General features: G+C 42.7%; 1 protein-coding gene across 2 annotated transcripts in view; it reads left to right on the top strand.

The window, feature by feature from the left end:
- LOC129700246 (inactive ubiquitin carboxyl-terminal hydrolase 53-like) overlaps nt 1–3,185 on the top strand; it is a 107,501-nt gene extending 104,316 nt beyond the window's left edge. For both annotated transcript variants that reach the window (XM_055640559.1, XM_055640551.1), the window contains one exon: nt 886–3,185. In XM_055640559.1, the coding sequence (XP_055496534.1) occupies nt 886–896 (11 nt within the window). In that variant the 3' untranslated portion in view covers nt 897–3,185. The remainder of the gene's footprint in view (nt 1–885) is intronic.
- The last annotated feature ends 11,251 nt before the right edge of the window (nt 3,186–14,436 follow it).

Here is a 14,436-nt window from a genome sequence, read left to right as displayed (position 1 = left end):
TGTGAACACGCTGGTTTAGAACGTTCACATTGCGCTGGATTTGTGCCCTCAAGTGCCCAGAAAAATACTGCGGGATATAAAGAGCCCAAAATGAACTACTCGCTATAGAAAACTTTATTTACAGGGTTATATACAAGCCCCATTTAATGTAAAAATAAGGTACATACCTTTAATTGTTTGCTTTATAAAACCCTGGGGCTGCGAGAGGTTGCGGAGTGAGAGAGTGATTTTTAAACTACTATAAATATTATACAAGGCCATAAAAGCTAATAATACCTTTTGCGACGGGGTCTTTCAGCGATTTTCCGTTAATGATTTACTAGGCTGAACATTTTCGATTGGAACAGCCTAGTAAAAATCGCGTTTTAAACCCGCCCCCTCTAAACAGCGCCAAAATCGTGCACACGGGGCAGGGCAGATGCTCAGCCACGATTCAGATAGGTTTTGTAACATACCTACTTATACCTGCATGAAGGAGGCAATTAAACACACCTGAGCAGTTACAAACACCCGTGAAGCCATGTGTCCCTAACATTATGGTGCCCTGAAATGGGGGGGGGGGGGACTATGTATAAACACTGCTGTAATTTCTTCATTGTGAAACCAAAATGTATAAAAATGCCCTTTAATAAAATCTGACAATGTGCACTTGTGGGTTTTTTTTCTATTACAAATCTTAAATTGTGGAGTACAGAGGCAAATAAATAAATTATGGGTCTTTATCCCAAACGTTAAGAATATTTGAATATTCCTGACAATCTTGAAGTAGTATATAACAGTGAGGTTTGGAAAATAAATTGTGTAATTTAAATGAGAAGAATTTGTATTACAATGTTTAAGGAATTTGGGAAGGAATTTTATTCATTTTTGATTTTACTTTTTCAGGCAATGGTTAGATGTTTATCCTCAAGTGTCATTCAACGTACATGAAGTTAAAGGCATCTTAATCACATTCCCGAAAGCAATAAGCGAGAAGTCATCGCTAAAATTGTCATGGAACCTAAATTAACTCAACTGCAAGTGTCTGTAAGGGTCACACCTGAAGAACAGTAGAAAACAAATGGGAAGGACCTCTGTAAAAATTGTCATAAGAATAATTACAGAAATCATTCAGGAGAGGGCAGCTATTTTGTCACAAGTTTTCATGATACTCCCTACTAGTATAGACTAGAGTATGCATGATGATGATTTACGATCAAAAATATTCTCTGTTTTTATGGTATAATTGTTTTGATATTATTTAACCTAAATGTAAACTACAATATTGACATACACTTTTTGTAACATTTGAATGCTTTTGCCTAAAAATATTAAATTAATTGCCAATTTAATAGAGCAAGATAAAGCAAATAATGTTCACCTAGTTTTATTTAAACTAAAATTCTGCTATATTACACCATAAAAGTGTAGTAGAAATTTCCTGAATGTAAGCCTAAAGGAAATAGTAGCTGCTAAAAGTGAATGCCATGGAGATTTAAAACTACAGTTGGAATGGTAAATTTTAATTTTTTAATGATTTTAAAATTAAAAAAAATTAGATGGAAAGAATAAAAGTTTTGAATGATTGAAGAATGCACCATGAAAACAGGCCCTTTGGCCTACAAGTCCAGGCTAACCACTGATCATCCATATACTCTTGTTCTGTTATCCCACTTACTCATCCACTCCCTACACACAAGGTAATTTACAGAGATCAATTAACCTACAAGCCCACACATTTTTGGGATTTGGGGGAAAATCAGAATGGCCAAAGGAAACCCACATGGTCACAGGAGAGCGTGCAAATCCATACAGATAGCACCTGAGGTTGGTATCAACCCATTTCTGGCACTGAGGCAGCAACTCTACCAGCTGTGCCACTCTTCTAAATTATTTTGTTGGTTCCAACTTGCTTTACAATTAAAACTAGTAGCTATTAAGAATAGTTTTTCTAATTTGCCTGAGGAAATAATTTCATTTTTTGTTACACTCCAAGTTTGTTGCCCAAATATCCATGTAACTTAACAACCCAAAAAATACTGGATTCCATGGACGGAGACTATTCATTGCTTTTGAATATCTAGTTTAAAAATAGAATAATATTTGCTTTTACATGCAAGGTCTAGGATAATTGGTTTAAATATTTCTTTGCCTTGCATGAGTTTGCAGAAATTAGTTTTATTCAGAATGATGAACTCAGATTATTAATTTCATAAACTGATTGATCCAATGTAGGCACTGCAAGACTGAGTAATTTAGATTTTTTTAAATATTGATCCCCACGTAAATTAACGAGTGTTTACAATTTTGAAAAGTAAATGACTTATTTGAGGTCGATTTTGTAGGTACAAGTGGATATAGAGTGGACTTGTATCTCCAACTATGAATGCCAAAATCCTGTAATTCTTTTTATAAAATAATTTTTTTATGCATTGAGGAGAGGTTCTGTGCAGGTTGGGTTTTAAGGTACTGTTACTGTTTTTTCTAAAATATTAATCTACATGTAAATATTTTCATGTATTATCTTTTCAGTACATAAAGAATACTTTATATTAACTTTATTTGTTTTTCTGTTACTATGCACACTTATGGCTTTTGAATTCACATAAAGTGGTTTTGAGAAACATTTAATTATCTAAAAAATAGATTCATTATTTGATAACATTTGATAGTGCTTCAAATGTACTTTAATATTAAAATGGATTGTCTTTCCCCGTGCCTTTTTGCTTTGTTTCGTAAGTGTGCTTATATTTTGAGCAAAAACCTCTTTGGCTCCAACGTAAAAGTGAAGGTATTTGAATATCTCTGAACGACCTTGAATATTGCTGTGCACTGAACTGTTAACTTAGTTTTTAAGGTATCTTTGCACACAAGTATTTTAACCGGTTAATTATCTTGCACAAATGTTTTAAAATAAATAAAGCCTTAAGTATTTTAGGATGTGTATGATAAAGCATTGTATATCCTAAATATACCTTAATTACTTAAATATATTGTAAAACACTGTCAAAATAGCTTGACTCCAAACATTTGATTAAACAAGCCTATGGCACAGTTAAATACAAACAAGACCAAAATGGACAAATGGCCAGACTGGCGTATACAACTTGTCTATTTATTTTTCTATGTACAAAGTGGGAATATTTGTAAAACTGATTTTTATTATTTGGATATATTATGGAACAAATAAATAACTTTGTATACAATTGTTTTTAGTTAACCTTACTAATTTCCATGGGTACAAAACAATCTGCCGGAATCTGTGCAGCATCTGTGGATGTAAATGGACAGTTGATTGTCTCGGGTCAAGACACCTCTGGACTGAAAGTGGATGAGAGATAACGTATAAATAGGAGGGGGGTGGCTCAAGAGCAAGCACACGATAGGGGTATCCAGGTGAGGAAGAGTCGATTGTCTCCTTTCCACCTCTACCCTTTGTCACTTATTTGCCAATCAACCCCACCCCTCACTTGCATTCCTCCACAAAAAAATCCTAACTGATCCATATCCTGCTATATCCTTTGACAGCCTTCCTCACTATCTGCAACTCCTCCAATGTTTGTATTATCTGCAGACCTCCTAGTTAGACCACCAACATCTTCATCTAGTATACTTCCTGCACAGAACTTTATGGAACAGCAGCTGGTTACAGACTTCCAGTCAGAAAAGTTTGTCTAACAGTATCCTCTCTTCCCTGACCACGTTAATTTTGTATACCAAATCACAATGGATACACAATGGATACATGTACTAAACTCAAAATGACAAAATCAATGGCCTTATCCTCATCATTCATCCTTGCCACTTCCTCCTAAAATTCAATCAAATTTCTGGGGCAGGATCTTCTCCTTTCTGTATCCCCCCCCCACCCCCAGCCCAAAACGCCTTGCTGACTTACCCTAATAAGTCAAGCTTCGCTGGTAAATCCACGCTAGTCCCAGTGCAAATAAATCCTGTCCCCAGAAATCTTCAGTAATTTCTATACCACTGTTGTAAGCTCACTGGCCTAGAATTTCCTGGCTTGTCCCTGTTGCCTTTCGTAAAGGAACAACACCGATCCAATCTTCTAGGACTTTACATGTGGTCAACGAGTATACAAAGATCTTGGTCAAAGTTCTTAGTATTCCACAATTGACATTGTAGATATGTATTATATTCTAATACACATGCTTCCCTGCTTTAACCAGCACATGCTAAAAAGTGAATGAATCTTTTAATTTTTAAGCTGATATATTTGCCAAATACTCTCTTATAATGGCACAAGCAGGTTTTGTGGAATCCCATACTTCTTTCCTGATCAACAAACAGCCAGGCATATTTTAAAACTATCCACTCTAATACTGAAAACATTTTTTCTACCACAAAAATTACTATATCAACATCCCCCTCTGCTTGGTGGAACTTGTCCTCACCCTCAACAATTCGCTTTTGATTCCCCTTACTTTCTTCTAATTAAAGATGTAGCCATGGGCACTCGAATGAACCCCGGCTATGCCTGCAGAAACAAGGAGGTGCAGATGCTGGTTTACAAAAAAAGACAGTCCTGTAGTAACTAAGCGGGGCAGGCAGCATCTCTGGAGAACATGGACAGGTGACGTTTTGGATCGCGACCCTTCTTTAGACTCTGTGGGGTCATGGTCCGGAGGTTAGTATGAGGTGTCCACGAGCTGGTGCCTGGCCTCCGCATAGTCGGGGTGAGCCCGCCAGACTAGAATGGCACCTCACTTCCCAGACGGTTTAATAACAATGTTGGGATTGTTGGTGAGGGCTGTGTGTTCAGAGGGTGTGTGATTGGGAAAAGTAAGGGGAGTGGAGAAGTCCACACAGTTGATGGCACATCGGCGGTTGGAAGTAAAACGTGTAATAACGATAGAAGCCCAACAGGGGGAGTCTATGTAGCAATGTTACAACATTTTGAGATTTTAAAAATCAAGTCTAATTTATCCCATCAGATAAAGCATAAAAATAAGTTTAATTTGACACCTAATTCACTTTCATATCTTCAGTATTAAAAAAGGTATGGCCATTTTCATACTCGGAAATTGGCATCTTGTTCCCTATTGCTTTTCCATTGACTTAACACAAAAGCTGTGATCGAGGACAGTCAAATGGCCATTGCTTTCTTAAAAATTAAGAGAACTGAAATAAATTTTCAGTTTTTATAGATTGAAGCATTCTGAAACAAATATGAGACAAGCTTACTTAAATGACTTGAAATTAAAGCATATAATTAGTTCGTTACCTAATTGTAGCTAATTACAAAATTCAATTACTAGATCTAAACATCTCAAGTCAAGTCAAGTTTATTTGTCACATACACATACGAGATGTGCAGTGAAATAATAGATTAACATTTTTAAATAACTTAAGTGTCCAAATAACATTCACGCAAGAATTCGCACTATAACATAATTTTTAAATCTCATTGTCATGGATTTATAGGCCAAATGGAAGGAATTTAATGTTTAATACCTGTAAATTAATGGCCATTTAATTCATCTTGCGAGTGGGTTTTTCTGGAACGCGATCATTTGGAACGTTGCGGTTTGCGGTGATTTAGTCCCCATATCGACATGAAAAATACTGCCGGTTTGTATGGGGACTAAATCACTGTTTCGCAACTTAAAATGTGAACTAAAGGCATCTTAAGGACCACTTTTATACATAAAATAAACAACTTTCGTTTACATGTCCCCTACCTGAAATCTGTTCCCGTTGTCGGCGTTGACGGCTTTAGAAGCTGATTTAAAAATGACTCCAGCGCTGAACTAGTCGGACCCCCCCAAAGGTGCCAAAATCGCGCAGACGGGCAGTGGCAGAATTGCAGCGTCGCTGAAGGTAAGCATTCTATGTCGATGTTCCTAGTCTATGAGGAAGAGGAATTTTGGAGACGGAAGAATAATCGTCACTGGGCAGCGAGGACTCCTTGCCTGTGGGCAAGGTGTCGGTAGGCCCGGCTGGAGGTAGCTGGGGATGTGGTGAAGTTCGGAGACGGTAGCATTTGGCCAGGGCCGTGGGGAGAGCTGGCAGCAGCTTTAGTGGCCTTAGCCTGTGAGTGGCAGGAAGCTGGTAACGGTCAGAGATAGGTCTAATCTGAAAGGCCGAGGTGGTGGTGAGGGGCCGTGGCAACTTTAGTGGTCCCAGCCTGTGAGTGGCATTGTGGGTCTTTGTCATTGAAGGTTGGACGCATGGCATGATCCGGCAGTTGTGCAGTGCTCATTGTTGGTCATGCGAACAGTCCATGGTCCAAACATACACTGGCACCATCCCCCAACTCTTTTCCCACAATGCTGACAATTGCATCAGGGCTGCCTCCTGCACCGGTGCAGAACGCATTGATTTCATTAACTTTACCACTAACTTCCACCCTGTCCTCAAACTCACTTAGACTACATCTGACGCCACTCTCCGCTTTCTTGATTTCTCTGACGCCATAACAGGTGAGAGACTATCGATTAACTTCTGCTATAAATCCACCAAATTTCACAGTTATCTGGACTACACCTCCTCCCTCCCTGCCTCTTGCAATGACGCTATCCCCTACTCTCAATTTCTCTGTCTGCCGCATCTGCTCCCAAGGTGAGGATTTCCATTTTAGGGCATCAAAAACATCCACCCCACGATGGAACAAGGATAGAGTTCCTCCGGTCCTTACATTTCACCCCACCACCCTCTGCATCCAACACATCATTCTCTGACATTTCCACCACCTCCAATGTGATTCCATCAACAGTCACATCATCCCATTCCCACCCCTTTCCGCCTTCGACTTCTTGGTTCATTCATCCCTCCCCATCCAATACCCCCCTCTCTTCCCTATGCCCTGTCTCGATTTGTACCTGTTTCTTTCATCCCCTTCCTTCCACCTTCATTCCTTCCTCTAGCTTCATAATTTGCAACGTCAATCTTTATCTTTTCATCTCTGGTCTTTGTCCAATCATCTGCCTATCAAAAATGCTCCTCACCTGCATCCAACTATCACTTGCCAGGCTCTATCCTGCCCCAATCACTCTTCCAGTTTTCTCTCTCCCTTCCTCCCACAACTACAATCAGTCCAAAGAGCGGTCCCAACACAAAACATCACATATCCATGTTCTCTGGAGATGCTGACTGACCTGCTGAGTTACTCGAGCACTTTGTAGCTCTTTTTCGTAAATCAGCATCTGCAGTTTCTTGTTTCTACTCTCATAAGCTATTTGTTTTCCCAGGAGGGCATGCTTCCTTGACATGGAAACTGATGGCAGACAACTCTGTTTTAATCCTTGTAAAATTCCACCCTTTTGTGTTAGAACGTAGAACAGTGCAGCACTGGACCAGTCCCTTCAGCTCACAAAGTCCGTGCCAAACATGATGCCAAATTAAACAAATCTCCTCTGCCTGCACTTGGTCCTCGTCCCTCCAATCCCTGCATATCCATGTGCCCATTCAAAAGCCTCAAAAAAAAATGCCACAATCTCGCCCCCCCCCCCCCCCCCCCCCCCCCCCCCCCCCCCCCCCCCCATTAGTGTGTGCGTACATATGTGCATGTTGGTCATTCACCGTCTCTCAGGTTATGGCATGCTGTTACGTATTGTGCACCAAGATGTGCCGTATTTCCTTCGCCAAGGATTATTCTTAGTTGTGATGTATCATCGAGTTCTTTAAAATCGGTGGTTGCCACACTGAGTTTGTCAAAGTATGCTTTCCTTGTTTTGTCAAATGTTTTGCATTTTAGGAGGAAGTGCACCTCTGTTTCAACCTCATCTGTCAAACAGTGGCCACATATTCTGTTTTCTCTTGGTTGCCAGAATCTCTTCTGTCTTCCTTTTTCAACTGCCAAATAGTGGTCACTTAACCTGTATTTGGTGAGGGTCTGTCTCTGCTTTATGTCTCTAACAGTTGAGAGATAGTCTGCCAATTTATAATCTCTTTTTAGGGCACGGTAATGTTCTAATCTGCTTTGGCTTTTGGTTTCTTTACCCCAATGTTCCAAATACGTTTCTTTACATTGTTCGACAATTTGGTTCACTCTAACTGGTGATTGGGGATCAGTATTGATCTGAGGCTGGTCAGGATTTAACTGGATAGGTTTTAACTGAATAGGGGTAGTTTGTCTCAATACCAACTGACACAGGGGATTCTTTTCTGGGCTTCCCTCTTGTGTTTTAAGAGCTTTAAACTGGAGGGTATCTGGGGGGCTAGATTTAAGGTGATTCCAAAAATGTAGTGATCTTTTCTGGATATTTATTATCAGTGGGTATCTGCCTAATTCTGCCCTACATGCGTTTGTTGGTGTTTTCTTTTGGATACCGAGTATGTTCCGACAAAATTCCGCATGCAGGGCCTCCGTTGTATGTTTTTTTCCATTTACTACTGAGCGGACCCCATACTTCATTACCATAAAGCGCAATAGACTGGCTTACACTGTCAAATATTTTAAGCCTGATTTTAATTGGAATTTGGATGTTGTAGAATCTTCTTTTTATTGCATACAGAGCTCTTCGAGCTTCTCTTTTAGTGCATTCACTACCATATTGAAGCTCCCTGATGCTGGAACAGTTAGACCAAGGTAAGTATAGCTCATAGGTACACAAAAATGCTGGAGAAACTCAGCGGGTGCAGCAGCATCTATGGAGCGAAGGAAATTGGTGACGTATCGGGCCAAAATCCTTCTTCAGACTGATGAGGGGTGGGGGGGGAGGAGGAAGGAAAAAGGGAGGAGGAGGAGCCTGAGGGCGAGGGGATGGGAGGAGACAGCTCGAGGGTTAAGGAAGGGGAGGAGACAGCAAGGGCTAGCAAAATTGGGAGAATTCAATGTTCATGCCATCCGGACACAAGCTACCCAGGCGGAATATGAAGTGCTGTTCCTCCAATTTCCGGTGTTGCTCACTCTGGCAATGGAGGAGACCCAGGACAGAGAGGTCAGATTGGGAATGGGAGGGGGAGTTGAAGTGCTGAACCACTGGGAGTTCAGGTAGGTTATTGCGGACTGAGCGGAGGTGTTCGGTGAAACGATCGCCCAACCTCCGCTTAGTCTCACCAATGTAAATCAGCTGACATCTAGAGCAGAGGATGCAGTAGATGAGGTTGGAGGAAATACAGGTGAACCTTTGTCGCACCTGGAACGACTGCTTGGGTCCTTGAATGGAGTCGAGAGGGGAGGTGAAGGGACAGGTGTTGCATTTCTTGCAGTTGCAACGGAAAGTGCCCGGGGAGGGGGTGGTACGGGAGGGAAGGGAAGAATTGACAAGGGAGTTGCGGAGGGAGCGGTCTTTGCGGAAGGCAGACATGGGGGGAGATGGGAAGATGTGGCGAGTGGTGGGGTCACGTTGGAGGTGGCGGAAAAGGAGTAGGATTATGTGTTGTATTTGCTGGCTGGTGGGGTGAAAGGTGAGGACTAGGGGGACTCTGCCCTTGTTGCGAGTGCGGGGATGGGGAGAGAGAGCAGTGTTGTGGGGTATGGAAGAGACCCTGGTGCGAGCCTCATCTATGGTGGAGGAGGGGAATCCCCATTCCCTGAAGAGCAAGGACATTTCTGATGCCCTGGTGTGGAACGTCTCATCCTGGGAACAGATGTGGCGTAGGCAGAGGAATTGGGAGTAGGGGATGGAGTCTTTACAGGGGGCAGCGTGGGAAGACGTGTAGTCCAGATAGCCATGTGAGTCAGTGGGTTTGTAGTGTATGTCGGTCAGAAGTCTGTCCCTTGCGATGGAGATGGTGAGGTCAAGGAATGGTAGGGAAGTGTCGGAAATAGTCCAGGTGTATTGGAGTGCCGGATGGAAGTTGGTGGTGAAGTGGATGAAGTCAGTCAGTTGTGTGTGGGTGCAGGAGATGGCTCCAAAGCAGTCATCAATGTAACAGAGGTAGAGGTCGGGGATGGGGCCTTGGTACGTATTGAACAAGGATTGTTCGACGTACCCGACAAAGAGGCAGGTGTAGCTGGGGCCCATGCCTGTGCCCATAGCTACGCCTTGTGTTTGGAGGAAATGGGAGGAGTCAAACGTAAAGTTGTTGAGGGTGAGGACCAGCTGCTCTAGGCGGAGGAGAGTGTCGGTGACTGGGTGTAGGTTGCTCCTCTGGTCGAGGAAGAACCGGAGGGCTTTGAGGCCATCCTGGTGGGGGATGGAGGTGTAGAGTGACTGGAATGCGCGGAGGCGGCGGAGAGTGTCTGAGGTGTCTAGAACATAGGTGGGAAGGGATTTGACCAAAGGGTATAGGATGGAGTCAAGGTATGTGGAGATGAGTTCGGTGGGGCACGAACAAGCAGAGACAATGGGTCTGCCGGGAGAGCCGGGTTTGTGGATTTTGGGGAGAAGGTAAAAACGGGCCATGCGGGGCTGGGGAACGACGAGGTTGGAAGCTTGGTCGGGCAGGGCGTGGGAATTGATGAAGTCGGTGATGGTGCTAGATATGGTGGCCTGGTGCTCGTCAGTGGGATCATGGTCCAGTGGTAAGTAGGAGGAGGTGTCCAAGAGTTGGTCTCTCCTCTCTCTCTCTCTCTCTCGCCCCCTCTCTCTCCCCCCCCCTCCCTCTCCCTCTCCCCCTCCCCCTCCCCCCCCCTCCCCCTCTCCACCTCCTTGATTAGGTGATGTATAAATAGTTTGCATTTATACATTATCACCTCATCCCCAACCAACAATGAACCATTGTGAGCTCCACCTCTCCTGATTTATCGATGCAGACTCTGCTTTGTTCTGTATCATCTTACACCTCTAGTTTACCCCTCCCAGACTGTCGATGAAGGGTCTTGACGCGAAATGTCATCTATAACTTTTCTCCAGAGCTGCTGCCTGACCCGCTGAGTTACTCAGGCTTTTTGTGTCTACTTGTTTTTAGCTTTACAATGTTGAAGTGTTCTTTCTCCGTGTTATGCGCTCCCTCTGCTGGTGTTAATTTTGTACTAACCTGTTTCTCTGATTTCCACTAGTACCCCTGCTGCCTGGTTGCTCCTGTACCTGATTGGAGGCTCCTGGCCCAAGCTGCATCACATGAGGCTTGATGACGAGCCTCAGCTTTAAGATAGCTGTGCACTGGCAGTCTCGGCCTCTCTCTCGTCTCCCTCAGACTGGTGGCAGCAGTCTGGTGTTGTTTGATTCATTGCACAGTTTTATTCATGTAATTCTTCATTCTGTATTAACTTATTTTGCTTGGGAAGGATGGGACTGGCATTATTGTTTTCGTGGTTTTGTTTCAGATTTATTTTCACACTGAGGCAGGTTTAGAGTCTCTGGTCCAACGGCCCATTGAGTGGTTGGCCAGAGCACCCTTTATCTTTTGTTTGCCAGCCCATCCGACCCCTCTTTGTTTGTTTGATTCAAATTTAGTTATTTTTTTTGTTAGTGAAAAATAAATAATTTTTTTTGCATTTGAACCTGGTTTTGTATTATGTTATTGGCCTTTGAGGTATTTGATTTTGGTGGCCATAACACTCCATCATTGATGCAAATCCTTGAAATCTGCTTGCACCATTGAACCAAATTGATGTATTGCCTCATGAATAGCAACATTCCACAATCAAATGAAAGAACGTGAGAGCAAAGAAACAATTACAAATTTATCTATCTTTGATACTGGTTTAAATATTTCTAATTTGCTCTTTTAAAATGAAGCAAGGATTTATAACTTTATAAATTAATAACTAAGGATCTATAACTTTAAGTTTTAAAAGTTTAGGAAAGGACATGATTTCCATATTCTAAATAACTTCCCCAGCCTTTTGGAAATAATTTGTACATTGTAGTTTCTTTCACGTGCCAATGTTTCGATATAGGACCAAAATGGAGCCATAGACTATAAGTTAAACAACAAAGTCATTAGATGAATCAGTTCATCTCTAAAGCAACATGTGGGGAAATACATTTAAAAAATAACTTCCTCTATTTTTGTGATCCATGAAATTAAATATTTAAAATCAAACCATATTCGTAGTTCCTTGCTTCCTACATACATAGTCTACTGTTCATTAGAGAACACCACTAAGGTGAAACGGTCCTGAGTTTCACCTTACACATCTCAAGGATCCTGGGTTTAAATTGCACATATCCCCCAAATTAAAAAAGAAAAACCTTATTATTTAATTTATAAAAATACTGATGACGACAATTCTATTTTATATTGACAAACATTTGCATTACTATACTGTCTATGGTGTTACAAAATATCCCAAGATGCCTCCCAAGAGCAGTTATCAGACAAGTGCCAACATGTTAAGCCAGGTGACTAAAAGTTTGTTTCAACATTAGAAAATGTGTGAAAAAGTGAAGTAGAAATCTGGAAAAGTATTCATGGAAAGTATTCTGGAGCCTGGAAGATGTGGCTGACAAAAGAGAAGCAAAGAAAACCCAGGGTGGTCAATCTGTGGAATTGCTACAGATGGCTGTGGAGGCCAAGTCAGTGGATATATTTAAGGGAGAGATAGATTGATTCTTGATTAGTACATGTGTCAGAGGTTATAGGGAGAAGGCAGGAGAATCGATCAGCCATGATTGAATGGCAGGGTAGACTTCAAAGGTTTCATAGGTCTTTTATTGCCACGTGTGCCAATTAAGGTACCATGATATTTGAATTACCATACAGTGATACTAAAACAAACAGCATTAAGACACACAACTACATGAATAAAAGTTAACATAAACATCCACCACAGCAGATTCCCCACATTCCTCACTGTGATGGAAGGCAACAAAGTCCAATCTTCTTCCCTCTTTATTCTCCCGCAGTCGGGGTCAATTGAACCATCCCTCGGGGTGATGGAAGCTCCCGCAGCTGGCGGTCGAAGCCCCCGCGTTGGGCGAACGAAGCTCCCGTGTCGGGGCGATCGAAGCTCCTGCGGCTTGGAGCTCCTGAATCTAATTAGAGACTGCGAGCTCCACGATGTTAAAGTCTACAGGCTCCCTAGGTTGGAGCTCCCGAACTCGGTCCCCAACAGAGGCCGCCAACTCCTCGATGTTAGGCCGCAGTGCAGAAGGAGATACGATACGGGAAAAAATTGAATCTCTGTCGACATAAGAGATGGGCCAAATGGCCAAATTCTATTCTTCTTCATGGCCTTATGACTGGCTGACAGGCCAGAAGAGTCCAATCACCAGGGGCATTGATAACAACTCTGCCAATTAGCTGATATTGGTTTGACCACCTGATCCACGGAGTCTGTGGAATTTTCTGCCTCCGAGGGCGGTGGAGGCAGGTTCTCTGGATGCTTTCAAGAGAGAGCTAGATAGGGCTCTTAAAAATAGCAGAGTCAGAGGATATATGGAGAGAAGGCAGGAACGGGGTACTGATTGTGGATGATCAGCCATGATCACATTGAATGGCGGTGCTGGCTCGAAGGGCCGAATGGCCTACTCCTGCACCTATTGTCTATTGTCCCCGCCTGCCTACTCCTTATAAACCCAGCAGCTCTAGCCGGAGGGGTGGGGAGTCAGAGGGCGGAGGTTAGAAGTCACCAGTCATCCTGCCTAGCTCTGTTCCCCTGTTGCAGGTTTGACAGCTTCTAAGCTGAAATCTGAGCTGCAAGGATAAACCTGAGACTGCCAGTGCTTCCTCTTGACCCATGGGTGAACAGCAGGGAGAAGCCTGAGATTGCCATGCATCCTCCTTCAAAGCCCAAGACTGAGCAAGCTTGAGACTATCATCACTGCACACGTGCCCTGATGGTGAGGGACAGTGCCCCCAAGTGGTTCTAGACTTCCTTACCAATGTAAACAAAACATTTAGCTAGATGTAGGAAGGAACCGCAGATGCTGGTTTAATGTGAGTTCACCATATTGCGAGTGTTGGTGTGGTCACTGCTGAAACTGGCATCGTCCCTGATGCCAAACTGTCGACAACAGTTGTCTGGAATTTGCAATGGGAGCTCAGCCTAGAAACTATCATCATTAGCATGGATAAAATCTGATAGCAAAGTCTGAAATTTGCATTTATAGGAAATCCAGAATCTGCTGTCAGTGATCCTTCATGGATAACATTGTTTTGCAACTTTTTATCATAATCAGCAAAACTGAACAATGAACTAGGTATTCAGAATTTTTACGCTATTTAAAGTATTAAGAGGAATTTAGTTCAGTTTAGAGATACAGTGCGGATACAGGCCCTTCGGCCCAATGATCCCTGCACATTAACACAAGCCTACACACACTAGGGACAATTTACACTGATACCAAGTATGCAAACCCAAGCCAATTAACCTACAAACCCGTACGTCTGGAGTGTGGGAGGAAACCGAAGATTTCGGAGAAAACCCACGCGGTCACGGGGAGAATGTACAAACTCCGTACAGACAGCACCCATAATCGGGATCGAACCTGAGTCTTCGCTGTAAGGGAGCAACCCTACTGCTGCACCACCGTGAATTCTTCCAATAAAGATGCTGAAAATGTTACACCTTCCTTATAAACCATCCCCTCTCGCCATTTGCCTGATTCACTGGTCACCATCCAGCTATTTTACTTCAACCAATGTATCTACCAATCAGCACAT

Source organism: Leucoraja erinacea, chromosome 1 (assembly GCF_028641065.1).
Source record: "Leucoraja erinacea ecotype New England chromosome 1, Leri_hhj_1, whole genome shotgun sequence".
Classification (NCBI taxonomy): domain Eukaryota; kingdom Metazoa; phylum Chordata; class Chondrichthyes; order Rajiformes; family Rajidae; genus Leucoraja; species Leucoraja erinaceus.
Note: the sequence above shows the minus strand (reverse complement) of the source record. Positions and strands in the feature narration are given on the sequence as shown.